Here is a 27,437-nt window from a genome sequence, read left to right on the forward strand (position 1 = left end):
CACAGGGCGATTGATTTAGTGGCAGACCAAACTTATGGTTTTTTAAATGGAACACCCTATAATTTATTTTATGTTCGAAATCTTCTTAACGTCCCCATCACAAAAATATAAAGGTTTATTATGTTATACAGGGTATTTACAAAGTTATAACCAATTTTCTATGAAAATCGTAACAAGTTCAACTTCCCTGTATAAATATAAATAAACACAACAGCATTGGTTTATCAGTATTTTGTACATGTCATGTCAACTAAATATTTATTTTGCTAACCTGAATTTGCTATAATTTTATACTATACACATTGATTTATTACAGTTAAGTTTGAAACATCTGAATAGTTCTGCTTCCCTTCCCCTTCCCTTAATAACAAACATTTTTCTATCAAACAAACACTAAACATATCAAAATAGCGTGTACCAAAATATACAGTCACTGCGCACGCTAAATAATGACGTCACTGGCTTGATGAAGTTTAAATTCGCGTGTACCTAACTTTTTTATTTGCGTACACGTTAGCGTGTACCTAGACACAGCGTTAAAAAATCACTTAAATCTGCCAACAGATTTAGGAAATATAAGACATTAAAAATTACAAAATTTTTAAGTGGACGGATTTCTATATGCACGCAAGTTTATATAAAAATATGTTATATTGAACTAAAATCATCTTAATAACATACCTTTAAATGTTCTTTATAATTTGGAGCACGAAATATTGTAAAATATTTCAGTTTCTCTGTAAATACAGTGAAAATTATTTAAAAACAAATGAGAACTGTCAGAATTAATCGGTCTACCAATAGATGTTGCCAAATTTCAACTTCATGGCTTGTTAAGTAAAGGTGGCTATGACTTTACCCACTCCTATCTCGATGGACTTTACTAACCAAAAAATGCCAAAAACTGACAACTCCTGACAACCCTATAATTATTTTTCCTCGCTACGTAGCAAACTAGGTAAAAGACCCAAACGGTCTTTAACGATAAAACTAAACAGCTACTTCTTGTTTTCTATAAATTATTTATAGATTATTTAAAGAAAAATCTTAATACAAAGTAATACATAAATTCGTTTCGTTATTTTTAAAGTGTAAGTAAGTAGTTTGAAATGTCCGATTTTCCATTAACGTCTTTATAAATTTGAATGAAAAATTTTCTTCTTTTAGAACCATTTTACCGGTGGCCAAGGGAGGTTAGATTTTCAGATTTGACATTGACATTTTGCCGCCTATTCCAAATACATAAACAGAAATAGCGAACGTAAAATAGAAAAAAAGAAATTACAAAATGAATAAAAGAAAAGATAATTCGCCACAAAAGGCATCTAAAAAATTAAGGTATGTAATACTAAAATTGTAAAAATGAATACTGATGATTAGTTTCCTTTTTAATTATGGGCCATATTATCTCCTCTAATTATGAATGTTTACAAGCAAAGTTTTATTTTATAATCACCATCACCTCTTAAAAACTGTTCTCAAATTTACAGCAAAACAATGATAATCTGAGTTTGCAGTGCCATGAGACCCGTAGAAACCAATGAAAGTATATTTTCTCTATAACGTACACGGGTATTACGAGATTTCGCTTATAACGAGGTACATTAGGTGTCCCATGAAATTCCTATTGAACTATAACCCTCTATAACGAGGCATGTTTTTATTTATTTATTTATTAACGGGATACCACCAACGAACTATCAATACTGATCGAATGGCCCCCTCCCATTCAAACAGTGAAGCGAGATTGCGGCCAACATACAAGAAAGAGAGAGGTCCTAGAGAAAGCAGAGAATGTCGGGGAAAATTTGCTACAACTACCATCAGAGTTGCCAGATGTGATTTTATAAATCCCCCAGTTAGAAACTGAAATTTCCTCAAATTGAAGCTCAAATCCCCCAAATTTAAATTTGTGACGCATTTTAATAAATTAGTAGTCAAATGTAGAGAACAGGAAACCAAAATTATACTACTTATCAACAGAGGGCCCTGGAAATAATTCATAGCTCCTATCGTCTTCGATTATATGAGAGTATAATATACAGCTCTATGTATATTCGCAACTTTAATTTACCATGACTTCTTAAAATCATCCAGAATTGTCCCCCCTCCCCAAAAATCCCTCGACCATTTCTACTTAGAAAAATTCGCCTAGATGCTTTTAAATTACTCTAAAATCATGGGAAAATACCCCAATCTGGCAACCCTGAATACCACTATCAATTTTTTTGTTTACGAAAGACGACAATTATGTTCCATCCTTCCCTGACTACGCAATCTCATCCTGGCCGCTTTAAATTTGCTTCATGACCATTCCATCAATATTGACAGTTCGTTGGATACCACCCAATTAAATATATACATAAAATATTACAATTATTATCTAGTGATACATTAACCCATTAACCGCCAAGCAAAGAAATACTGCAATAATATGTAATATAGTTGATTAACTAGAGCAAAATAAACTTAAACATTCGTAAAAAAATTGTTTTACACTTTGATAATGGCAGGTGTCACAACAACAAAATGGTTCGTTTTCGAACCTTTGGCAGAAATGAGATATAAAAATTGAAATACACAATTTTATTTTTTGTGAAAAGTCTCAAAACATTTAGAGTGTAAATGGACCTGGAAGTTTTGATAAACAAAAATAGTATGGTTAGAACATTGCCTACACCTTCTTCAGCTTCTTTCTCAAAAACGAAGTCGAACGGCCCTCTATCTTTTTTAGAAATTATTTTAGATATTTCTAGTTTACACTTTCCAATCCTGTATCTTGCACTGTGCCAGTTGCATAAATTCGACAAATCGACATATTGTCTACAACTACAACACTACACAACCTCCCTTATGTAACCCCGCCCCCCTCACCCACCCTAGATTATAATAAAACTGAATACCAGAATACCCGTCTTTCTAAAGGTACATATCCACTACGTTCGTAATATTGGACCACCGAGGCACTGCCGCACAGTCGTTGGCACACTGTTGCACGGTCCAGGAGCGCCAACCATCCACTATGTTCAGGAACCTTTTGCACTCCGCGCTCCCTGCAACTGCTCCAATCGATACGGTATGCACTCCTCTACATATAAACCGACACCAATTGGAACGCCCAGGCGGAGCGTGCACTGTTGCACAGTCCGGGAGCGCAAACCTTCCACTATGTTTACAAACCTCTTGCGCTCTGCGCTCCCTGCAACTGCTCCCATCTACATGCATGCTCTCCTCTACATATAAACCGCCACCTATTGGATCGTTAAGGCAGAGCGCACACTGTTGCATGGTCCGAGAGCGCCAACCATCCACTATGTTCTCGAACTTTTTGCGCTCCGTGCTCCCTGCAACTGCTCCAATCGATACGGTATGCGCTCCCTTATATATAAACTGCCACAGATTGGAGCGCCGAGGCTGAGTGCACACAATTGCACAGTCCGGGAGAACCAAACGTGTCCACTATGTGGAGCAGTTGCAGGAGCTCGGAGCGCAAGCATAGTGGATACGTGTTTTTACACATAATAAAGAAATATCCCAACAAATTACTGCCTGTGCATCACCTTGAACTTATTCCTGATCAGACAGGATTATGTCGACTTCCGCCAATGGTTCGTTAGCGAACCATTATTTTCAAACACGAGATTTGATGACTCAGAAAATATTTTTTTTGTATTTTTATAACAATTGGTGTACAAATAGGTTAAAAAAATAATGTTTTAATTTATTTGACCACAAAAGTGTTACGTCAATAAAATTACTACAGTAAAAATAAAGTTGTGTCGAAAGATTGAAAATGTCTGACATTTAGAAAATATTTTTGTGATGAAAGCATGAGTTTGGAAATTAAACAAAATTAAATTTAGTTACACTTATATCTTCTGGTTGCTTAAAAAATACAAAGATTTAAAAAAACTTAACGAATTGTCAAAAAAAAATTCTACAAAGAAATGGTGCGTTTTCGCACCTCTGGCGCTAAATGGGTTAAACGTAAATAAAATATGACAAAATAGTTTCCAAAATAGTTTCTTCTGTTACATTGCTTTTAAGCTTCATACCTATCAATATTACACTGTATGGCAGCATCAACTGCAGGTCCCCTCTCTTGCAAGCTGGAGAAAACAAAGGGACTATTATTCAAGATCTTAAATGGTATATGCCAGCGGTTATCAATCTGTGGTACATGTACCACTGTTGGTACATTTCATTTTTTGAGGTAGTACACCAAATGGAAAAACAGCCAAAATCAGCACCACTATTATAGTTAATTAGATTACCTAGTTAGATATGTATTTCAGTTAGGTGGTACCAAAAATAATAAAAAGTATTTGGTGGTACATGACACAAAAAGATTGAGAACCGCTGGATATGCAGTTGTTCTCAACTACTTAATAAGATCGCACTGTTTGTACCACCTCGCACCACTAGACAAGTGCGAACATTTTATGTACCATTCCATAGGTTTAATTATTCACTTTTTTCGTTCGTATCCAGAGTCTTGAATTTAGCAAATTTCCTTTACAATTTACAACTGTTCGACAACTCCATCAGTCGTTTTAAAAAGCATTTACATGGGATCAATATTTGAGTGAAACGTCTGTAATTTGTTAACTTGTTTTTATGATATTATTTCCTATTACATATTTACTTCTATATTATATTTATATTTCTGTATGTCTGTTTTTTATGAGAGAGAGACATACTTTATTTATTTATTTATTTATTTATTTACGGGCAAACCCATTTTACAAATTTAGTACAATTTTAAAACAAGTATGATTAAAACAAAATAAAACATTTATAAGCTAAAAATTACAAGACAATTAAACATATAAGTACACAGACATAATATAAATAATAAACATAAAAAGTAGTTACCTACATCTGATAATAAGCGTCGTCAAGTGATATTTGACAATACGGCCTTGAATCTGTTTAAGCTGTAGGAAAAGTCGAGTTCCTGAAATTGATTTGCAATTCTTTGGCTTCGAGATAAGAACGAATAATGAGCATAATTTGTTCTATGCATTGGTACAGAAAATGAAACCAATTGTCTTGTCTGGCGGTTGGGAACTGCAAAATCAATTTTGGCTAACATATCTGGGCAGTCGATTTGTGAGTTAACCAGCTTAAATAATAGAATTAAGTCGTGATGTAATCGACGGCTTTTTAAAGTAGTAATATTTAACATCTGTAAAATATCGTCATAATGCATATACTGGCCAAGTTTAAACGCAACATGTCTAAGGAACTTATGTTGCACACACTCAATTTTATCACTATACAACTGATAATATGGAGACCACACCGAAGAGCAATATTCCAGATGAGGTCTAACTAACGAACAATATAGAATCTTTAATGGTTGGATGGACGTAAAATCAGAAGTAACTCGTTTGATATATCCAAGAAGCCTCAAAGATTTGTTAATGATGGTTTTAAAGTGCTCATGGAAAGTTAGTGAGGTATCTAGCCATATTCCAAGATCTTTGATAACAGTTTGTGATGAAAGAACAGATGTATTAATACTGTAATCATATAGTAAAGGGTTATTGATACAATGTACCAAAAGGCCATCGACCGAGCCATCGACCGAAGTCTTTCAGCCAATTTACACAATTAATATACATTATTACAATATATGTTTTTTGTTAATATTAATACAATACAATAATTAAAAAAAAATATTTGTATGTGGCGGTAATCACAATATCACTGACAAGTAGTTACAATACAGATGATGATTTGAATAGAGTTGTTTATTGTCTTGATGTGTAGCAGATTTCTTCAAAAAGAGTTCTTCCTGGATATCTACGGGCACTGTCCTCTGGTATCTTCACAATGTGGGGCTCAATCAAATTTTTGTTATTGTCATTAATAAAGAGATATTTAAACAGCTTATTGAGTCTCTCATTAATAGGTTCAATTCCAGTTTCCTCGTACAGCATTCTGTTGGATGGATTGTGAAGTGGATTATCAGGATGACGCATTCTAGTAATTTGTCGAAGGCTAGTTGTTTCAGCCACTTTTATATTATTTTTGGCAGGGCCTTTAGAATTATAGAAAATTGCAGAACCATACTCCAGCATGGGCCTGCAAATCATTTTATAAATATTGGCTGCTGTTTCAATCGTAATTCCCTCATTCTTGTATGTTAAACTTCTGAAGTGTTTTGCTCTAGTTATAATTTTCCTTTTTATAACTGCTGTGTGGTGGTTGAACGTCAATTTGTTATCTATTTCTATTCCCAAATACTTAACAGTTTGGGAGGGTTTAATAATATTGTCGCATATGTTTATAGTTGGTGAGTGATCTTGGATTCTATGGTTAAATATTATTAGTTTTGTTTTAGAAGGATTTATTGTTAATCTCCATTTATTCATCCAAGATATTGTGTCATCCACCTGCCTCTGCAATAAGTCCATTGTCTTTATTAAATTTTTTCCATATGATATCACTGCAGTGTCATCAGCAAATTGTAGCAAATTAGTGTTGGTTAGTCTATTGTCGCATATGTCACTGCAATAGAGATTATACAATAGAGGGGAGAGTGGTGAACCTTGTGGAACTCCTTGTTGCACTGAAAATGAATGGGAATATGTTTCATTGATCTTAACTATCCACCTGCGTCTTCTAAGAAATTTGTCAATAATCCATATTAGAGAAGGGGAGCATTTCATTCTGTGAAGTTTATATAACAATCCTCTATGCCAAACGGAGTCAAAAGCCTTCTTGATGTCTAAGAAAACTCCAGCGGCCTTTAGTCCTTGCAATCTTGCTGCCTGTATATTGGATGTTACTATTGAAAGAGGAAGGATTGTAGATGATTTTTCTCTAAATCCAAACTGGTGTGCTGGAATATGTTAGTTTAATTCATTATATAATCTTCCTTGGATAATTTTCTCAAAATTTTTTCCAATTACTGGGAGAAGGGTGATTGGACGGTAATTTTGGGGTAGTTGATGGTTAGTATAAGGTTTAGGGATAACTATTACAATGCCTGTCTTCCACTCATCAGGGAAGAAATGATTCATGATACAATAGTTAAACAAAAACTCTTCGGGTTATGATGACATCTCTATAAGAGTTTTCTATAATCTACCAAACTCTGCTTTGGATGTTTTATCTATTTTAATTAATGATAGTTTTAATGCTGGCACATTTCCCGATTTCGTGAAGATAAATGTTGTAATTCCATTGCAAGGGTGGAGATCACATAAACCCTTCCAATTACAGGCCAATTTCTCTGATACCTACGTTGGCAAAAATAATAGAGAAAATTGTTAAAGCAAGATTAATACAATTTTTAGAGGTTAACCAACTACTAAGTCCGAAACAGTTTGGTTTCCGTGGTAACACTGGCACGACCGACGCGATTTTCAGTTTTTTAGAGATAGCTTACAATAATATTAATTTAGGCGAGATGGTTGCGGCAGTGTTCTGTCATTTGACGAAGGCTTTTGACTGTGTCAATCATGGTTTGCTGCTGCAGAAGCTTAAACACTACGGAATTAAAGATAAGTCACTGAGTTGGATGGAGTCATATTTGTCGGGTAGGAGTCAGTTTGTTAGGGCAGACTGTGACTCTGACTTGATGAATGTAACTTGGGGAGTGCCCCAAGGCTCGGTATTGGGACCAGTTCTGTTTTTGGTATATATAAACGATTTAGCCTACCTTGATGTATCTGCTCATTTCACCCTTTATGCAGATGATACCACTCTTATATGGCATGCTAAAGATTTGAATGTCTTACGCCAATCTGTAGGTAGGGAACTCTTAATGATTGAAAATTGGTGCACGGCGAACTTTTTGACATTAAACACTTCTAAAACCAAGCTTCTGTGTTTTAAACATGTTATGCCTGAATTACATTTGGAACTTGAACCTCAGCTGTCCGTCAGGTTTCTTGGCCTGAATATTGATCCTGACCTTAAATTTAAATCGCATATTGAAGCCTTGAATTCAAAACTTGCATCTGGATGCTATGCAATACGGTCGACTAGAAGGGAGCTTGGTTTTGCCCAAGCAAGAACTGTGTACTTTGCACTAGTAGAGTCACATCTTAGATTCGCAATTCAGTTTTGGGGAGCGTGTAGTCAGGAGCTTTTCAGTAGTGTGTTTTTGCTTCAAAAAAAGGCAGTACGCCTGTTGTGCCAGGTAAATTCTAGAGAAACGTGTAAACCTTTATTTATTAAACACAGTATCCTTACACTTGTATCTCTTTTCATTTTGGAAACGGCAAGCATTATTTTTAAGAATAAACATCTATATGAAAATAATAATCGATCTGGACGATTTGCTAGCAATTTAGCTTTGATTACACCTAGAACACCTAGAAGCACACTAGTCAAAGACTCATTTATTTTTAACGGCATCAAAATTTTTAATAAACTACCTAGTGAAATAAAAAATTTGGAAACTATTAGAAAGTTTAGAAATTCATTAGATAGACTGCTCGCTAAGAGGGCCTATTATGATCTGACAGAATTTTTTGAGGACCATTGGAGCTGATGTATTTGTGATCTTGTGTATATTTTTTTTTTGTCAATTTGTTTGTCATTATTGTTTGTGATTTAGTTTTACAGCTTGTAGTTTGTTTGTTTTTTATTTTTGACAATACTACATATTTTGTAGTTGTTATATAATGTAAATGTGTTATGTGTTATATTTTATATTTAGTCATATTTTAATTTAATTTATTTATTTAAAACTCTTAAACAGTGTTTGTCAACAAGATTTTTTCTTAGACAATAAACATATATTCTCTCTCTCTATATATGCTCATTATCTCCTTATGAATATCTGGATCTAGTTGTCTAAGGATTTTACGATTGATGGAATCTTTGCCTGGAGCTGTATTTTTTCCTTTATATAGAGCCTCGTCGTATTCATCTTCTGTGATGTCCTGAAGAGCATTCAGATTACGACTATCTTCATAAAAACTTCCAAACCAACTATCCACCTCCTCTAAGGTATCTCTATCAAAATTGTCATCCTCATCAAATCTGTTTTTTATATTATATTATGTTATTGTTTTTATCTGTACACTATATATTTATGTAATACTTTATGTTCAATTAAAAAATGTAATGTATTTTTATAGAATTGGGCTTGCCCGTAAAATAAATAAATAAATAAAAATTAGCGATGCAGCCATATAGAAAAAACAAATATTAAAATAAGATTAAAATAAGATAAAGCACATAACAAATATAAATCACCTATCAAACAACACCTAACAAATCGAAGTCTATTCTATTTATCTATTTCCATTTAGAATGATTCTACTCAGTGGAGAATGCCTACCAAAGTTGCAGTGATAAAATTTAATTGCAAAATTTTGAGATGATCTAATGCTAATGACTCTAGAGGGAACACTAAAATCAATTAGAGACAGTAGATCATTGCAATTTATTTTAGGATTCAATAGTTTATGTAGAAACAAAACATAAATCTATCTAGAAGATAGCTTAGGAAGATTTAATGTACAGTAATACCCCGAACTTGCACGACTGGTGGGACCGAGCGATAATTGTGTAAGTCGAATTCGTGTAAGTCGGGGAATAATCTTCATTCTTCTTGTATATGAAAAAATGGATAATGGATTGTAATTAGGTTCTTAACCCTTTCAAATATTATATATGACTGATTATGTGAAGGAAATCGGTTGAGAATTTGTTGCTGATGGTCATTTTGTTAACTTTTTGTTAGACGCGAATTCACATCCTCCGCACATTTTTGGAATTTTTTTATAAACTGCGGAAAGCGCGTATTCGCGTCCCAATAAAAGTTAATAAAAACTAATTCCGCTTCCCTGAATTTACTTTGTAGCTCAGAAAATGTTTTGTCAAAGTTAAATAACACTAAAAAAAATATGCAAATTTATTTTTTATTAAAAAAGATACAAAAAAAAACGGAAATTTATATCAATTGATCTAAAAAAAGTAAGTGTAAGTAAAAAAAGTAAGTGTAAGTAAAAAAAGTAAATTAAACTAATTTATCTTATGATACATGTAAAAATTATGTAGTTCCCGCAAGGTAATGTCAAAAATGATATTTGAGATCATTTATTTACAAAAATAGACAACCAGTTCTATAACGGATTTTTTTCTATACCACTTTGGTAAAATAAACCTTTCTGTACAGAATATTGGCATTTTTTAATTTTAAAGTTACCTCATATTATTAGCATTGTTTTGGTGTGGCTATTATAAGCGGATAAATTCATCTTTAGTTTAAATATAATTAGGCAAATTTTTGTTTATATGTAATAAGATTCAAGGGTATTTTTTCTCAATTTTTAGAATAGTTGCTTGTTTTTGTTAAGGATTTATTTCTGTCAAAATAAATGTTTGTAAATATAATTTTTAAATAAAACTGTATTTATTTTAAATAAAAAGGTATTTAACCTTCCGATGACCAAGGGGGTAAATTTGTACCCCAACGTATGTTTTTATTTAATAAATTCAGAAATATTTTCAATTTTAAACTCATTATTGTTTTATTTAACTTATATCATTCTAGATACCTACCTTCATATTTTGTAATAAAAAAAGTTCCCTATATTTTACGAAAACAATTTTTTTTCTGAATTTGGGGTCAAAGACGAACTCCTTGGCCTTCCGTGTTCCAATTTTAGATTCAGTAAATACCGTCTATTATGTTGAATTGTTTATAAGAAACGTTCCAATAGTGAAAAAAAGTTGTTTGTTAAACCTGTGGCGACGTAAATTAGTGTATATTTTAAAATTTCTTTAGTTCTATGTTCAGAATGATGATTCCTGTTTTGGTTCAGTTGTGATTAAAATATGTTTCACTTGTGTTTATTTATCATTTATTGATACAATACTAATATTAAAATTACGAATACATTATTTTATTTCTTAAAACAACTTAATTTTTTTGTCAATTGTCATTTTTGACTTGGAGTCATTTTTACCCGCGTTGGTCATTAGTGTAACAAAAAAAGGTTGGTCATCGGAGGTTAATAAGATCCTTGAAGTAACAACATCTTAAAAATTTGTAAAATTGATAGTACTATGGCATGTATAAATACACAATCCCAGAGATGGACGTTAGTACTTACATATATATAATACTTTATTTATTTGAAATAGGATAACCTAATATAAACAGGCTAAAGTACATATAGTCAAAACAATACAAGTATTGATATAGTCCATAACATAATTTAAAAAGTAAAAAACTAAAACTAATTTAAAATGTCAATACCTAAAGCCACAAACATTTGATAATTTAAAATTTAAAAAGTAAAAAACTGAAACTAATTAAAATGTCAATATCGAAAGCCACAAACATTTGAATAAAATACCAATTCGATTAATGTAAGCACAATAAGTATACATACAAAGCAACACAAATACATTCAACACATCCTATTCTCTATAATATATTTTTTTAAACTGTACTTGAATGTATTAATGTTTCTACAAGTTCTTAAATCGAGAGGTAGTTCATTATATTCTCTAAACCCTTTGCAAATTAAAGAATTCATCATAAACCTATTTTTAAACTCAACAATATGTAGATTATTTGTACCCCTTGTATTATAATCATGTACATCTCTCTGAAAAGAAACATAACTTAACCTTACTTTACAAACCTTACTTTAAAATAATTCGCGTTAGCAATGAAAGGTTAACGTCTAGGAGCTGGTTAAGGTACTAGTGCACTTTAGAAGACCAAAAATAATTATTTTTTTCAAGAATTTTTTTCTCAGAACGTTTATTAAAAATTAACATAAAACTTTTTACATATTAATACCTAACTCTTTAGAGACTACAAAAATATATCTTTTTTCATTTATGCTTGTACACTAATATTGTAGAGGGCGCAAAAGTCGAGGCCTCGAAAAATGATGGCGGACAGTTAATCGCAGGATTGGGATATCTGAAACAAAAAAATCGTACTGCATTTGAAAAAGAAAGGTTTCTTACGTGACAATTTACCACAAGTTGACCAAAAAATATAAATATAAAAACGGGCGATTTTTTCACAAATTTTTTTCAAATTTCCGTAAAATCTTTTTTGCGGAATTTTTCACTAGCGTTGGTAAATTGTCACGTAAGAAACCTTCCTTTTTCAAATGCCGTACGATTTTTTTGTTTCAGAGATCCCAATCCTGAGATTAACTGTCCGCCATCGGAACTACTCTTTTTCGAGGCCTCGACTTTGGTGCCGTCTACAATATTAGGGAGTTTTTGTTGCTACGTAACGTACGCATCTCCGTATACGTAAAGCAACTAACGTGTCGTAGAGGATGAATGTTAAAATAGGTAGTTTTTGTAACTCCCTTAACGTAACGTAAAGCAAATCGTAAAGTCATTTTTAAATTCCGTTGACATTAAAAAAATAAAACAATGTTCACACAATATACAATTAATATACAAATGTAAAAAAAGATAAATGAATGATGAAATTGTATGGTTTTAATTGGTTCTATTTAAATATAAATATATTATTTTTCCTTAGGTTAAATTTTTTTTATTTTTGTTTATACCTACTTTTTAGTTGTAAATTATTGTACCTACATCAGAATTCCAGTATAATGTAAATAGTTTGGTAATATTTATTTGAAAATTTTACTGAAACTAGGTCATTTGTTTATCTAGTTATTAATTGTGGTGATCACTGTATTTCTTAAATTAATACAAGATCTGTTTGTTTTGCTTTATTAATAGACAACTTAAAAACAATAAAATTTTAAATATATTATGAAGTTCCAATTTCCAATTACAAACAGAATAATTTTACTCAAATAGACTAAACCAATATAACCTTAAAATGTTGATAATCGCTGATGAAATGTTCATTTGGTAGGTAATCGGGCAAGATCCTCGTGTGCATTCGGTGACTTTCGTCTCGATAGGGATGCGTTCTCACGTACGTATCAGAACGTTACTTTAGGTAATACGCATCGAGATAGGGGAGTTCAACCATTAATGCGCAAGCGTACATGTCAAAAAGATGCGTTACGTTTACGTATTTGTGTGCACAAAAACTCCCTATTAGTGCACGTGCATAAATGAAAAAAGATATGTTTTTTGTATTCTCTAAGAGTTAGATATTACTATGTAAAAAGTTTTATGTTCATTTTTAATAAAGCTTCTGAGAAGAAAATCTTGAAAAAATGCTTATTTTTGGTCTTCTAAAGTGTACTAGTACCTTAAGTTCAAATTTTATATTTTTAAGTTGAGTTCTGTTTAGACCCCAGTCCGTCTTTTATGATCTAACTTTATAACTGTAGTTATTTATAGATAACTATAGTTATTAAGTTTGAAAACAAATTGCCATTTGTTATTTTTTTATTTGGATTTTAATGTATAATAATAATAAAGCCCTAGTCATAAATTGGAAAAATAATGTAGTATATCGCTTATTAAGCCTGGGATCCACGAGGACCCCAGTCTATCCTTTTCGTAAAATTTAATATTCATCCTTTGAAAGTTAATAGGTACATTTCATGTCTTTCCAAATCGTACCAAACTATGGTGTGTTAAACAACATGAGACGCAATATTTGTGCCATGTGTTAAACTATGATATTATACAGCTAACGACAGGGATTTTCCCTTTTGATAAAATTTGTTATATTAAATAGTATTACTACCTTAAATGTTTTTGAACATGCCTTATACAGTATTTTTCATTTTTTTTAGACCTGACAGTTTTTTAAGACCTCCAGTACCTGCTTTAAACAGCAAAAATGATAAATTAATCTTTCAAGAATTGGAGCTGGATTTTTATCTGGGTCAGGTATACCCTGGTATGCCCGGTCCTCAAACTGGAACTGTGCCAATTATTCGCTTATTTGGAGTTACTAAAAATGGAAACAGTGTTTGTTGTCATGTCCATGGATTCTCTCCATACTTTTACGTTAACATGCCTGACGATTTTCCACCCAGTAAATTACATGAATTTAAGAATAAATTGAACGATGCTGTTCTAGCTGATTCCACCACTGCAAAAGGTTTGTATAAGTTACTTATAAAAATATATATGTTAAAGGTAAAGTTAGGTAAACGGGTAATTCTAGGATTACCCGGGTATAGTGCGAAGTGCTTGCAAGGTATGGGTAATATCCAATAATGAGTCTGAAATATAATTTAAATAGTTCAAATTTCGGGCTTTACTCGAGTAAAATACATTCTACCTGCTGTCTCTTGGTTAAATGCTTAATTGGGTATACTAGTAATGACAAGGCCGTAACTCTTTGAAAGATATCTTAATTTTAGAAAAAAAAACGCATTGTACAAAAGTCTTCTTTTTCTTCTTCGTCTAGCCATGCACGTCCACATCTGAACATAAGCCTCTTCAAGACTTCCTTTCCATTATTTTTTGTTGTGCGCTACTTGCAGCCAACTTTTCCGGCAGTTCGTTTCAGATCATCTGTCCATCTCATAGGAGGTCTGCCTCTGGGTCTTTTGTGTTCGTATGGTTTCCAGGTTAAAATTGTTCTGTGACATTTGTTAAGATCACTCCTAGCTACATGTCCAGCGTATTCCCATTTCAATTTTAGTGATTTTTGTACCACATCGGTGATTTTCGTTTTCTGTCTTATCCATGTGTTTGTTTTCTTGTCCTTAAGTGATATGCCAAGCATTGCTCTTTCCATCGCGTGTTGAGTGACTCTGAGTATGTTCATATTCTTTTTTGTGATTGTCCATGTTTGTGCCCCATATGTTAATATCAGAATAATGCATGCATCAAAAACTTTAGATCTAAGATGTAGTTGAATTTGCTGATTTCTGAGTATATAGTTCAGTTTGCCGAATGCTGCCCATGCTAACGTTCTTCTTCTTTTTATTTCTTCCGTTTGAAATTCCCCTATTTAGTATTATTTTTTGTCCTAAGTATATATATATTCTTAAACTTTTTCTATATCTTTGTTGTTTATTATTGTCATCGTTTCTTCGGAGTGCATGACTTTTGTTTTGTTTAAATTCATTTTCAGTCCTATTTTAGAAGATTCTGTGTGTAGTTCTGAAAGCATGGTTTGCAGTTCTTGTAGGTCAGTAACTATCAATATTTTTGTGGTTAACAGGTGATCGGAAGTTGAATAGCCTTTTCTAAAACCTGCCTGTTCATATGGTTGGTATTCATCTAATTTTCTTGTTAGTCGGGTAGTTATGACTTTGGTGAGTATTTTAAATAGGTGTGACAATAGACTGATGGGCCTGTAGTTTTCCAACTTTCGATTATCACCTTTTTTGTGTAATAAGATTACTTTAGAGCTGTTCCAGCTCTTAGGGACTTTGCCCTGGTGTAAACAACTGTCTATAAGCTTAGTTACAATTGCAATGAGTTCCTTACCTCCTTCTAATATCATATCTGTGGTAATCCTATCTTCTCCTGCAGCTTTATTTCTCTTCATGTTTCCCAATGCTGTAGTTACCTTTGAAATTGTTACTTTTGGCATTATTTACGATCCAACATTTTTAATTAATTTCCGTGCTGGTCTCATTTCATCGTCTTGTTGATGTGTTCTATAGAGTTCCGTGTAAAATTCTTCTATTCGTTTCAGTATGTTTTCTCTAGTTGTAATTTCATTTTCGTCTTTTCCCATTAATGATATTATCTGACGTCGTCCTAGTGTCGGTCTGAGGCATTTCATACTCTTTTTTTTCAGTAGTTGTTGTTATTAATTTTTCTTCTTCTTTTCTTTTTTGTTTTCTGATTCGTTTTCTAATCTGCCTATTAAGTTCTCTCTATTCTGCGGTTCCCTTTTTGTTAGATTTATTTAAGATCTTCCTTTTTTCTATTTGTTGTAATATTTCTTTGTCTAATTTATTGTGTGTTTTTTTTTGTTTTTTCAGTTGCAGAATGCTTTTGTTCACTGTTTCGGTCATAAGGTTATTCAAATTATCAATATCATTGGAGTTTATCTGCTGCATGTTAACTTGATTTAATGCATGCATTATCTTTTTATTAAATTCACTATTTTTTATTTCTTCAGATGTCCATTTGTATCTTTTTTCATGTATTCTTTTTCTTTCTAGTTTTTTGTTCATTACTAGTTTTGTTCTTATTAGTCTATGGTCTCTTCCTAGGTCAAACTGATTTAATACCGATACGTCTTTTACTAGGTTTCTATTTTTCGTTAAGATATAATCTATTTCACAAAAGTAATCTATTTCTATTTTACAAAAGTAAGGAAAGTAAAACTATAAATAGTGCAGAAATAAAAACTATAATCTATTTGTTAAAATAAGACAATCGGCTGTGGCATTTGAAGTTACAAATATTTCCAGCAGCTTTACATTTGCATTTATTTTACCAAAACCTGGCAAGTGCTTCGGACTTTACCCTTTACCCGGGTAATCCTAGAATTACTCGTTTACCTACTTTACTTATTGTACAAAAATGTACAATAACTACCTCTTAAAACCCGCCAAATTTTATTACAATGTTACCAGTAGTTTGGACAAAATCGTAAAAAATATGTAAAGTTTTGTTTTTTTCAACGTCCTGTACCTTGAAAATAGATTGCGTTACAAATTTTTTTTTAATAAGCTAACCCCAATTAATTTTTTATTTTTACCCATCCGAGAGCTGGTGTTATCTTTTTTTGAAACACCCTGTAAAAAATTATATCTAAAAAGCGAAAAAATGCAGTCTTTATTTTTAAAAGTACGCTTCACATATGAAACATTATGCAAAAATATACTTTATCTACTCTATGTCATATTATGTATCAGTTTTTAGTTTGTGAAAACTGTCATTATAGATAGCAGTGCGTGAAGGGTTTAAAGTGTGCGTGAAGTAACAATTTATTTTAAATGGGATTTACTTTTTCGCACACTTTCAATGGGTTTTTTGGCACACTTTCATATAATCAAATATCCTTAACTTTCGCGTTGTCATGGTGGTGACAATATGAGCAATGACTTACAACAAAATTTTTGACACTTTTGTGGTTTGAAAGTAGTTTTTTAAATGTCAGGATTTTTAGGATTTTTAAATGTCAAAGTTCTAGAAATTGTAGAATAGAAATCAATTCCAATGACGAAGAGTTGCAGTTTTTTATTTGTTTATCGAAGAGTAGATAAAATATTGTATGAAACTGTGCGTGAAGTACTTTTTGCGAACTTACGCGATGTATAGCACTCGCTGCGTTGTCGCTCGTGCTCTAAATATCTCGTGCGTTCGCAAAAAGCGTACTTCACGAACTGTTTCATAAATAACTATTATACATTATTTTTTTCGTGGGAACAAATGTCAGCTTTTTTACTCATTTAAAATTAAAAAATCGTTCAAAAAGTTCAAATTTCCGCCAAAAATTAAAAAAAAAATCCATACAGAATTTTATGAAAGCTACAACTTTTTTATTTAACGCTAGTCCTCCATGTGGCTGAGATAAAAAATAAAAACCTAAAATGCCTAATTGGACTCTAGGCGGGTTACATGGCCTCCTATAGGGGCTAAAATTTTCAGAAAGTGAGTTTCTCTATATGTGTTAAAAAGTTTATATGGAATTCGAATCGAGTTGGGGGCATTTTTCATCATCATACCCGGTTAGGCCCTTTTTCATTTATTAAAAAATTTAATGAGTTAAAATAATTTCTATCCTTGTAGAATCCGCACTCATCTGAGGGTCCACAAACCTTCAGATTCAATAAGACAATGAAGTTGACTTTGACTTTACCAAGTAACAAGACATTTATTCAACATACAAACTACACATTACTAATTACGTGCATAAAGGTTCCAAGCCACAGCCAGAAAAAAAAAGTTTCTTTTGAAAATACATTCATTTGCTATGCTTTATTATTTTCAGGAATTACATCTGAAGCAGTTTTAATGATAGAATTAGTCCAAGGCAAATCCTTAGTAGAATTTACAGGATATGAAGATAAAACTTTTGCAAAAATTACTGTAGCTCTTCCAAGAATGGTAGCAACAGCAAAAAGACTAATTACCTCAACCTCTGTCTATCAACCTCTAGCTACACATGCCTTTTATGCTTTTGAATCCAATGTTGATTATGAAACTAGATTTATGGTAGATACAAGTATATTAGGTTGCTGTTGGATAGAACTGCCAGTAGGGAAGTGGTTTGAAAGACCAATTCCAGAGTTTAAAAAAGTATCGAGGTGCCAAATAGAAGTTGATGTGTCTTGGAACGATTTTATTGTTCATGCACCAGAAGGAGAATGGTCCTCTGTAGCCAAATTCAGAGTACATAGTTTGGATATAGAATGTGCTGGTAGAAAAGGTATTTTCCCTGAACCCAATGTAGATCCCATCATTCAAATAGCCAATACAGTGGGCTATCATGGAGAAAAAGATGTTGTTTATAGAAACATATTTACATTAAAATCTTGTGCCGCCATTGGCCATGCTGATGTATACAGTTTTAATACCGAAGAAGAAATGTTGCAAGAATGGGCGAACTTTGTAAGGGCAGTAGATCCTGATGTTTTTACTGGCTATAATATTAACAACTTTGACTTTCCATATCTTATAGATAGAGCAAAGCATCTGAAGTTAAAAGGATTTAACTTTTTGGGGCGTCTTCTAGATGTACAATCTGTGATTAAGGAAACAGTTACACAAACTAAAATAGGCAGAAGAACTTACAAATCAATAAACTTTGAGGGTCGAGTACCATATGACATGCTTTTGGTGGTAAAGAGAGATTTTAAATTAAGATCTTACACATTAAACAGTGTTTGTCAAGAGATTTTAGGAGAACAAAAAGAAGATGTGCATTACAGTATAATTACAGATCTTCAAAATGGCGATGAACAAACTCGAAGGAGATTAGCTGTATATTGCTTGAAAGATGCGGAACTTCCCTGGAGATTGTTAAACACAATATTAAGTTTTACCAATGATATAGAAATGGCAAGGGTAACAGGGGTTCCTATAACGAGTTTGTTAACAAAAGGAGAACAAGTTAAAGTAGTGGCTCAACTCTTGAGACATTCGAGGCAAGCAGGATATTTCATGCCCACACATCAAGGAGCTCCAGGACAAGATCAATATGAAGGAGCAACTGTTATAGAACCCATCAGAGGATATTATACTGAACCAATTGCAACACTTGATTTCAGTTCTCTGTATCCCAGTATTATGATAGCCCATAACCTATGTTATACCTCCTTGCTTAGGAAACCAATGAAGGAAAAGCTTGGCTTAACAGATGATCAAGTAACATCGACTCCTGCAAATTGTATGTTTGTGAAATCTTCAGTGAGACCTGGGTTATTACCTCACATTTTACAACACTTATTAGCTGCAAGAAAGAAAACCAAAGCTCTACTGAAAGATGAAAAAGATCCTGTTGTAAGAACTGTGTTAAATGGAAGGCAATTGGCTTACAAAATTTCAGCAAACTCAGTATATGGCTTTACTGGTGCACAAGTAGGCAAACTACCCTGCTTAGAAATTTCAGGTAGTGTAACAGCTTATGGTAGAACTATGATAGAACAAACAAAACAGGAGGTTGAGCAACATTATAGGGTTGAAAATGGGTATGACGCTGATGCTAAAGTAATTTATGGGGATACTGATTCAGTAATGGTTAACTTTAAAGCTAGTACTTTAGAGAAAAGTATGGAATTGGGCCAGGAAGCAGCAGAGTTGGTGAGCAAGAAATTTATATCACCTATTAAACTGGAATTTGAAAAGGTTTATTTCCCATATCTACTCATCAACAAAAAAAGGTAAATAAATTATAACTAAGATTTGAAAAATATTTTTTTTTATTTTCTGAACAATTTAATAAGGTTTTGATAGCAAATGCCTTTATAGTCCGGGTAGTATCTCTAGTAAAAATATTCACATTCCATATTTTTGCACAATCTTACTTGAAATAGTCCCCTTGTTCATGTTGCCAAGAGAAAATTATGGCCAAAAATTGTTTAAACAATAATTATTTTTAAACAAATTGTCAAATTTCATTTTTTAACAGGAACAAGTGTTTTTAATTACTCTCTCTGAGCTTATCAAGAGAAATCCAAAGAAATTGCCGGAAAGATAAAGACAAATATGTGTCTAACATTTTCCAGGAAGTAGAAATCCACTTACATCGAAATGAAACAAGAGATCTCTTTCAGAAAGTAAAGTTAATGGCTCGGGAATTCAAACCCAGAAATTTCGCTATAGAGGATGAGACAGGTAATATGGTAAGCGATATGGATGCGGTTCTGGAGACTTGGAGAAAATACTGCACAGAACTCTATAAAGCTGAAACTTCTAACATTAATCATATAACAGCACTGCAAGTCTCAACAACAACCCTAGAACCAGATATTCTAAATTCTAAGGTCTGAAGTTGATGAAGCCATAAAACACCTTAAGGCAGAGGCACATCACGGCAGAACTTTTACAGAACATGGGTGTACATGGTCTCCAATTAATGTGGAGACTGTGCAATCATGTATGGAGAATCGGCAATTGGCCCAGTGATTGGTGTACCGCACTATTTACTCCCATTCATAAGACAGGCGTAACCACAAAATGTAGTAACTACCGAACCATTTCACACCCAAGTAAAATTCTGTTGAGAATCATCAAGTGTCGCATGCAGACATACCTGGATAGACAAATACCACAAGAACAGGCAGGCTTCGTGAAGGGTAAAGGCACAAGGGAGCAAATTCTTAATATGCGACAACTCATTGAGAAAGCACGAGAATTCAAAATTCCGATGATCATCTGCTTTCTGGATTATCAGAAGGCATTTGACTGTGTAGACTGGACAGTTTTGTGGAAAGTTCTACATGAGATGGGGGTTCCTGATCATCTGTCAGCTCTGGTGAAAAGCCTATATGAGAACAGTGAAACCAGAATAAGAATTGAAAACCAATTGAAAGTCCAATCCTTTTAAAATAGGTAGAGGAGTCCGACAAGGATGTATTCTATCTCCAAGTCTTTTTAATTTCTATGGGGAATATATAATGAGAAAAGCACTCGACAAATGGAATGGCGGTATTTCTATCGCAGGAAAGATCTGAAATCTCCTATATGCAGATGATACAACATTAATAACTGCATCCGAAGAAGAAATGTCCAGCCTGCTGCAGCTAGTGGAAGCCGAAAGCAATAGAAGTGGTCTCAAGATCAATAAACAAAAAACAAAAATTATGATAGTAGATTATTCAAATTCACTTCAGACAACAGAAGCCTTAGACCAGTTTGAAGTGGTTAACGAGTTCAATTATCTAGGATCCTACATCAGTAATACAGGATCTTGTGAAACAGAAATACGTAGGAGAATAGGCATGACCAAAAACGCTATGAATCGATTATCGAAAATCTGGAAAGATCGCTCCTTGTCGAAGAACACCAAAGTAAGATTAGTATGTACCTTAATTTTTCCCATATTTAATTACGGATCCGAAACATGGACAATGAAATTGGACGACAGAAAAAGGATTGATGCCTTTGAAATGTGGTGCTGGAGAAGAATGCTTCGGATCTCATGGACGGAACACAGAACAAATCACTCAATCCTCCAAGAGCTTAATATTCAGACTCAACTTTCTTCTATTTGCCTCTCCACCGTCTTAAAATTTTTCGGCCATATTGCAAGAAGAAGTGATGATAATCTTGAGAGACTTATAATTTCGGGAAACGTTGAAGGGCGCAGAAGTAGAGGTCGCTCACCTACTCGATGGACGGATCAAGTACAGAAAGCCAGTGGAAAAACATTCTCTGAATCCATGAGGGAAGCTCAGGACAGAAGCCGATGGAAAGAGATAGTTGCTCGTATTATAGGGAATCACGACACTCAGCAATGAGGAAACGACTGAGGAGGAGGAGGAGCAAAGAAGGTCCTTGGTAACTTTTCTCTAAAATGCATCGTTTTCGTGTTATAAACATTTTAAGGTCTAAAAAAGTCATTTACATTGTCCTCGCCCAATTCACCTGACTGTATTGTGTTGTTTTCTATCTGCCCTACTGTTTAAGTCTATCATGGTTATGATTTCACCAGCTTAGTCGATTTTAGTAACTTCTGAGTGTAGTTAATTTGTGTCCTCTAATTGTTAGGTTCATTTTTATCGGTCTCTCATTCTCTCACATAGTTATACACTTCTGATCTTTCTCGAGTATTAGTATAGCTACTCCCTGTTGAGAACTTTTTTCCTTTAATAAAAAATTAGAAAATGGTTGTTTTTCTTTTGAGGTGGCCATAATTTTTGCAAATAACTTTTTTTGATATATTTTCTTAGCCACTATATTGACACTTTCGCTGCTGACTTTTTTCGAGAGGTGTTACCCAGGAGCGGCAATCACTTTTTTCTAAAATATCATTGTAATTGATATTAGAATATATTGTTCGTCCGCTATAACTTTTCCCATGCGTCACGATTATTTGAAAAAAAAATTAAGTCAAAACATAAAGTGAAACGTACTCCGATGTGTGTAGTATATAGTATACAGTATACAATATGTATACACACTTCGACGTTCGTTTCACTTTATGTTTTGACTTAATTTGTTTGAAAATGAATCGTGACGTATGGGAAAAGTTATAGCGGACGAACAATATAATATTAAATTAATTAAATAAAGTGTATCTTCTTCTTAAAGTTCCCTCTCCTATCGGAGGTTGGATATCATAATGGCTATGGTCACTTTGTTGGCTTCTGCTCTGAATACTTGTAATGAACTACAGTTAAACCATTCTCTAAGGTTCCTCAGCCAGGAGATGCGTCTTCTTCCTATGCTTCTTCTTCCTTGGATCCTTCCTTGCATAATAATTCTCAGCAACTAATATTTTGCTCCTCTGGTAATGTGACCCAAATATTCCAGTTTTCTAGTTTTTATACTTTTCATAATTTCTAACTCCTTATTTAAACGTCGTAGCACTTCACCATTGGTAATACTTTGAACCCACTGAATTTTCAATATTCTTCTGTAACACCACATTTCGAACGCTTCTATTCTTCTTTTGTGTTGTCTCTTCAATGTCCAAGCTTCCATTCCGTATAGCAATATAGAAAAGCTTCTTAGAGCCCTCAATCTGAGAGGCAACTGAAGGTCTTTGTTTGTAAGCAGTGTCTTCATTTTTATAAATGCTTGCCTTGCAGTTTCAATTCGGACTTTAATTTCTTTGCTTTGGTCACTATTGCATCAACCTAGGTTCCCAGATATTTGTATGTCTTAACTTTTTCTATTTGGGTTTGCTCTATCATTAACCTTTCATTTCCATGTTCTGTTTTTGAGACAATCATAAATTTAGTTTTTTTCTTGTTTATTTTTAGTCCGTATCGAATGCAATAATCGTTAATTCTATTTAGCAATTCTTGTAGCGATTCCAGGGTGTCTGCCATTATAACGGTGTCATCAGCGAATCTTATGTTATTTACTATTCTTCCGTTTATAGAGATTCCATCACTTAGCTCCGCTATCGCTTCCTGAAATATGGCTTCACTGTACAGGTTAAACAGTAGCGGCGACAGAACACAACCCTGTCTTACTCCTTTTTATATCAATATTTTCGGATTCTTGTTCTTCTATCTTTATATTGGCCTTTTGATTCCACTACAGATTGATGATAATTCGTAAATCTCGTCTGTCTATATCTCTGTTTTTCAATAATTCTATTAGTTTTTCATGTCGGACCCCGTCGAACGCTTTTTCGAAGTCGATGAAACAGGAATAAATATCCAGGTTCATATCTAAGCATCTTTGAGAGAGGACATTAAACGCAAACAATGCCTCTCTTGTTCCAAGTCCTTTGCGGAACCCAAATTGGGTATCATCCATATCATATTCTACCTTTCTGTATAATTTTCCATGAATCACCTTTAGAAATATTTTGAGGTTATGGCTTATTAGTGATAATGTCCTATAGTCCGAACAATCTTTGGCCTATATTGTTTTTGGTATTGTTACAAAGGTGGACACCAACCATTCCTGAGGGATTTTTCCGGTTTTATATACTTCATTAAACAGATCCAGTAGTACCGGTAGAGTTTCATTGTCTAGACATTTCAGTAATTCCGCAGGTATATCGTCTGGACCTACAGTTTTTCTGTTTTTTGCGTTTCGTATTGCTTGTTCGATTTCCTCCATTATGATTGGTTCCCAATTCGCTGTCGATTTCTTCCGGTTCTTGTCTGTTATCCTCAAACAGATCTGTTATGCATGTCTTCCACTTTTTTAATTTCTCTTTGACTTCTATAATAATTTTTCCATGTATGCCTTTAAGAAGGCCATCTTTCTTTTTTCGCTGTGTATTTGTGATTTCCTTTATTTTCTTGTACATGCTAAAGCTATCATACTTTTTAGAATATTCTTCTATTTCACTACATTGATTTGCCAGCCAGGTGGATTTGGCCTCTTTTATTTTCTTTCCTATTAATCTCTGGATTTCCTTGTATTTTGCCTTACTCCTGCCTTTATGTTTCCTGTTTTCCTCCATTAGCTCTACGATTTCTGAAGTCATCCATATCTGTTTTTTTTTTATTATTTTTGTGGGTAATATCTTCTTTCCTGCCTCTACTAACGTTTCTTGTCTCATGTTCCATTTGTCATTAACATATGTTGTTTTTATTACGTCTTGTTTGATTTTCTTTAAGTTATCATTTATTTCTTCTTTTAGCCTCTGACGTACAGGTTCTTCTTTTATATTTGAAACATAAAATCGTGGTATATTTGTTTGTTTTTGGATCTTTTTCAGTTTTATCTTCATTACGCCTACTAATGGATTATGATCTGAATTTGTCAGCTCCGGGGTATGTTCTCACAGACTTTATAGTGTTTTTATATCTGGATTTGATTAAAATGTAATCTATCTGGTTTCTTACAATGTGATTCCGAATCCGCCGGTGATATCCAGGTATCCGGGATATCCATAAAGTCTTCTTTTAGGTAATTTAAATAAGGTAATTTAAATAAGGTATTCATTACTACCAGCTCCTCGCTTTGGCAGAATTCGACAAGTCTGTCCCCCCTTTCATTTCTTTCTCCCAAGCCAAATTCTCCCACACATCCATCCACTTTTCCTTTTCCAATCTTGGCGTTGAAATCTCCCATCACCAACAATATGTCATCTTTTTTGTGGATCTTATGATTTCGTTCAATTGCATGTAGAACCTTTCTATCCCGGCCTGTATATAAAGTGTATATTTATTTATAAAATGTGATTTGAATTTTTGACTCCGATGGGAGTCATGCGCACCTGGCTAAGAATTTTTAGTGTATCGTTGACTGGCTCCGATCGGCACAAGGCAAATTAGAACGTTTTTCTTGAAAGATAATTATATAACGGAATTTTACGGAAAACACAAAATCCGGGTTGATCAGGACATTTTTTGCAGTGATATGTTGTGTGTTTCCTAATTTTGTTTTCGGAGCATATTTTGCAACGCTTTCTCTTTGTTCATCCCTTATTGAGGATAGGAATTTTTGAAATACTATATCTGTAGGAAAATTTTTGTGGATTTTGAAACACAAGTTACTGTTTTTTACATTTTAAGGGCCAGGCATACTTTCCGCCATTTTGAATCATGAAACTACCACAGCAAAGAACGGGTAAAATTGTTTGACACTTTAAGTCCTCAGTCACACCCTGACAAATATTAACTACCGTCGGCGTCGTACTAAGTAAAATATACCGCCTTAAAAATCAACGGGTTACTGTCCCCGATCGGAGTCATGCGCACCTAGCAAAGGACCACTTTGACTCCCATCGGAGTCATGCGCAGCGAAAGTGTTAAACCTTGCTTTACTATTTTTAATGTTGTTCTGAAGCTATTTCCTTGTGGCATTTTTATAATTAACTATTTTCTATGGGAAATAAGCCACAATTTTACTAAAAAAAAATGAATTTATTAACGTTTATTAATTATATTAATATTTATTTATAATTTAAACATATTAAAGTCAGGATTTGATATTAGTTTTTTGAAGGTAAATTAAATGTAAGACCAAATACTTACGATGTCGGGATAGTATCACGAGGTTTTTTCCTGGTTTTCCCTCGTGATTTACTATGAAATCTCTAACGCGAGAATTTTACTGTCATCATTGCATTTGGTTGTCTTTTTAAAGACAGATCACATGCTATGATTTTTTTGCGACGGATATTCTTGAGTTGGGATTGATTTCATGTAATCGAATGAACTATCTTTTAGCAAAGTCGTCCCAGGAACGCAACTCATAAATATTCGCGATATCATTTTAAAGTCTTCTACTTTAAAATGTATAATATACGTCTGAATTGCCAATATAAATGAGTCAGATTAAATAAATTATTAGAAGAATTTTTTTACTTAGCAACAACATTTTTGTTTATTTTAGAAGTATTTTGTATTTTGACAACGAAACCCGATTTGGGCTTCGAAACGTTAATAAATTCATTTTTTTTTAGTAAAATTGTGGCTTATTTCCCATAGAAAATAGTTAATTGATTTACTATTGTCACACCTTGTATATGTATGTTTAAACATTAAGCTCTACACATTTGAATTCTTCTTTAACTTTTAGATATGCTGGACTTTACTGGACGAATACAAAAAAATATGACAAAATGGATTGTAAAGGTATTGAAACTGTACGTCGAGACAACTGTACGCTAGTAGCAGACATTATCGGTACATGCCTTCAAAAATTGCTGATAAATAAAGACCCAGACGGCGCTGTAAATTATGCTAAACAAGTCATATCAGATCTTTTACAAAACAATGTAGATATCTCACAGTTGGTTATTACCAAAGAATTAACTAAATCTGATTATGCAGCTAAGCAAGCTCATGTCGAATTGGCTAAGAAGATTACCAAAAGAGATCCAGGAAATGCTCCAAAATTAGGAGATCGTATTCCATATGTTATAGTTGCAGGTACAAAGAATGCAAAGGCATTTGAAAAGGCTGAAGATCCTATTTATGTATTAGAAAACAATATTCCAATTGATTCAAAGTACTATTTAGAAAATCAGCTGTCTAAGCCTTTAGTAAGGATATTTCAGCCAATATTGGGTGACAATGCTGAATCTATACTTCTGAGGGGAGAACATACAAGATCCAAAACTATGGTAACATCGAAAGTTGGTGCGTTGTCTGCTTTTACTAAGAAAAAAGAAGTTTGTATTGGTTGCAAATCTGTTTTGACAAAAGGATATGAACAGGAGGCTGTGTGTGCCTATTGCAAACCTAAAGAAGCAACTATCTACCAACAGGAGTTAAGTCATCACAGAATGTTGGAAAATAGATTTGCTTCTCTTTTTACAGAATGTCAGCGATGCCAAGGTTCTTTATATGAAGAGATTTTGTGTACGAGCAGAGATTGTCCTATTTTTTACATCCGAAAGAAGGTTCAAATGGAATTAGAGAATACGAAATCAAAGATTTCAAGATTTGGAGAACCTATCATTATTGAAGAAGATGAATAAAATACTTTTTATTTTGTAACTTTTTATAACAAATATTGTTTATAGGCTTCGACATTATATTTTGTTTACTGTG

The 27,437-nt window shown here is 33.2% G+C and overlaps 1 protein-coding gene across 1 annotated transcript; it reads left to right on the plus strand.

Moving 5' to 3' along the window:
- Positions 1-1,180: 1,180 nt before the first annotated feature.
- Positions 1,181-27,437, plus strand: LOC126889689 (DNA polymerase delta catalytic subunit). The gene is made up of 4 exons (XM_050658206.1): positions 1,181-1,338; positions 13,677-13,987; positions 17,795-19,685; positions 26,461-27,437. Exons 1-4 carry the CDS (start codon positions 1,289-1,291, stop codon positions 27,362-27,364), a joined length of 3,156 nt encoding a protein of 1,051 aa, XP_050514163.1. The 5' UTR covers positions 1,181-1,288; the 3' UTR covers positions 27,365-27,437.

This window comes from Diabrotica virgifera, chromosome 8, assembly GCF_917563875.1.
Source record: "Diabrotica virgifera virgifera chromosome 8, PGI_DIABVI_V3a".
NCBI lineage: Eukaryota > Metazoa > Arthropoda > Insecta > Coleoptera > Chrysomelidae > Diabrotica > Diabrotica virgifera.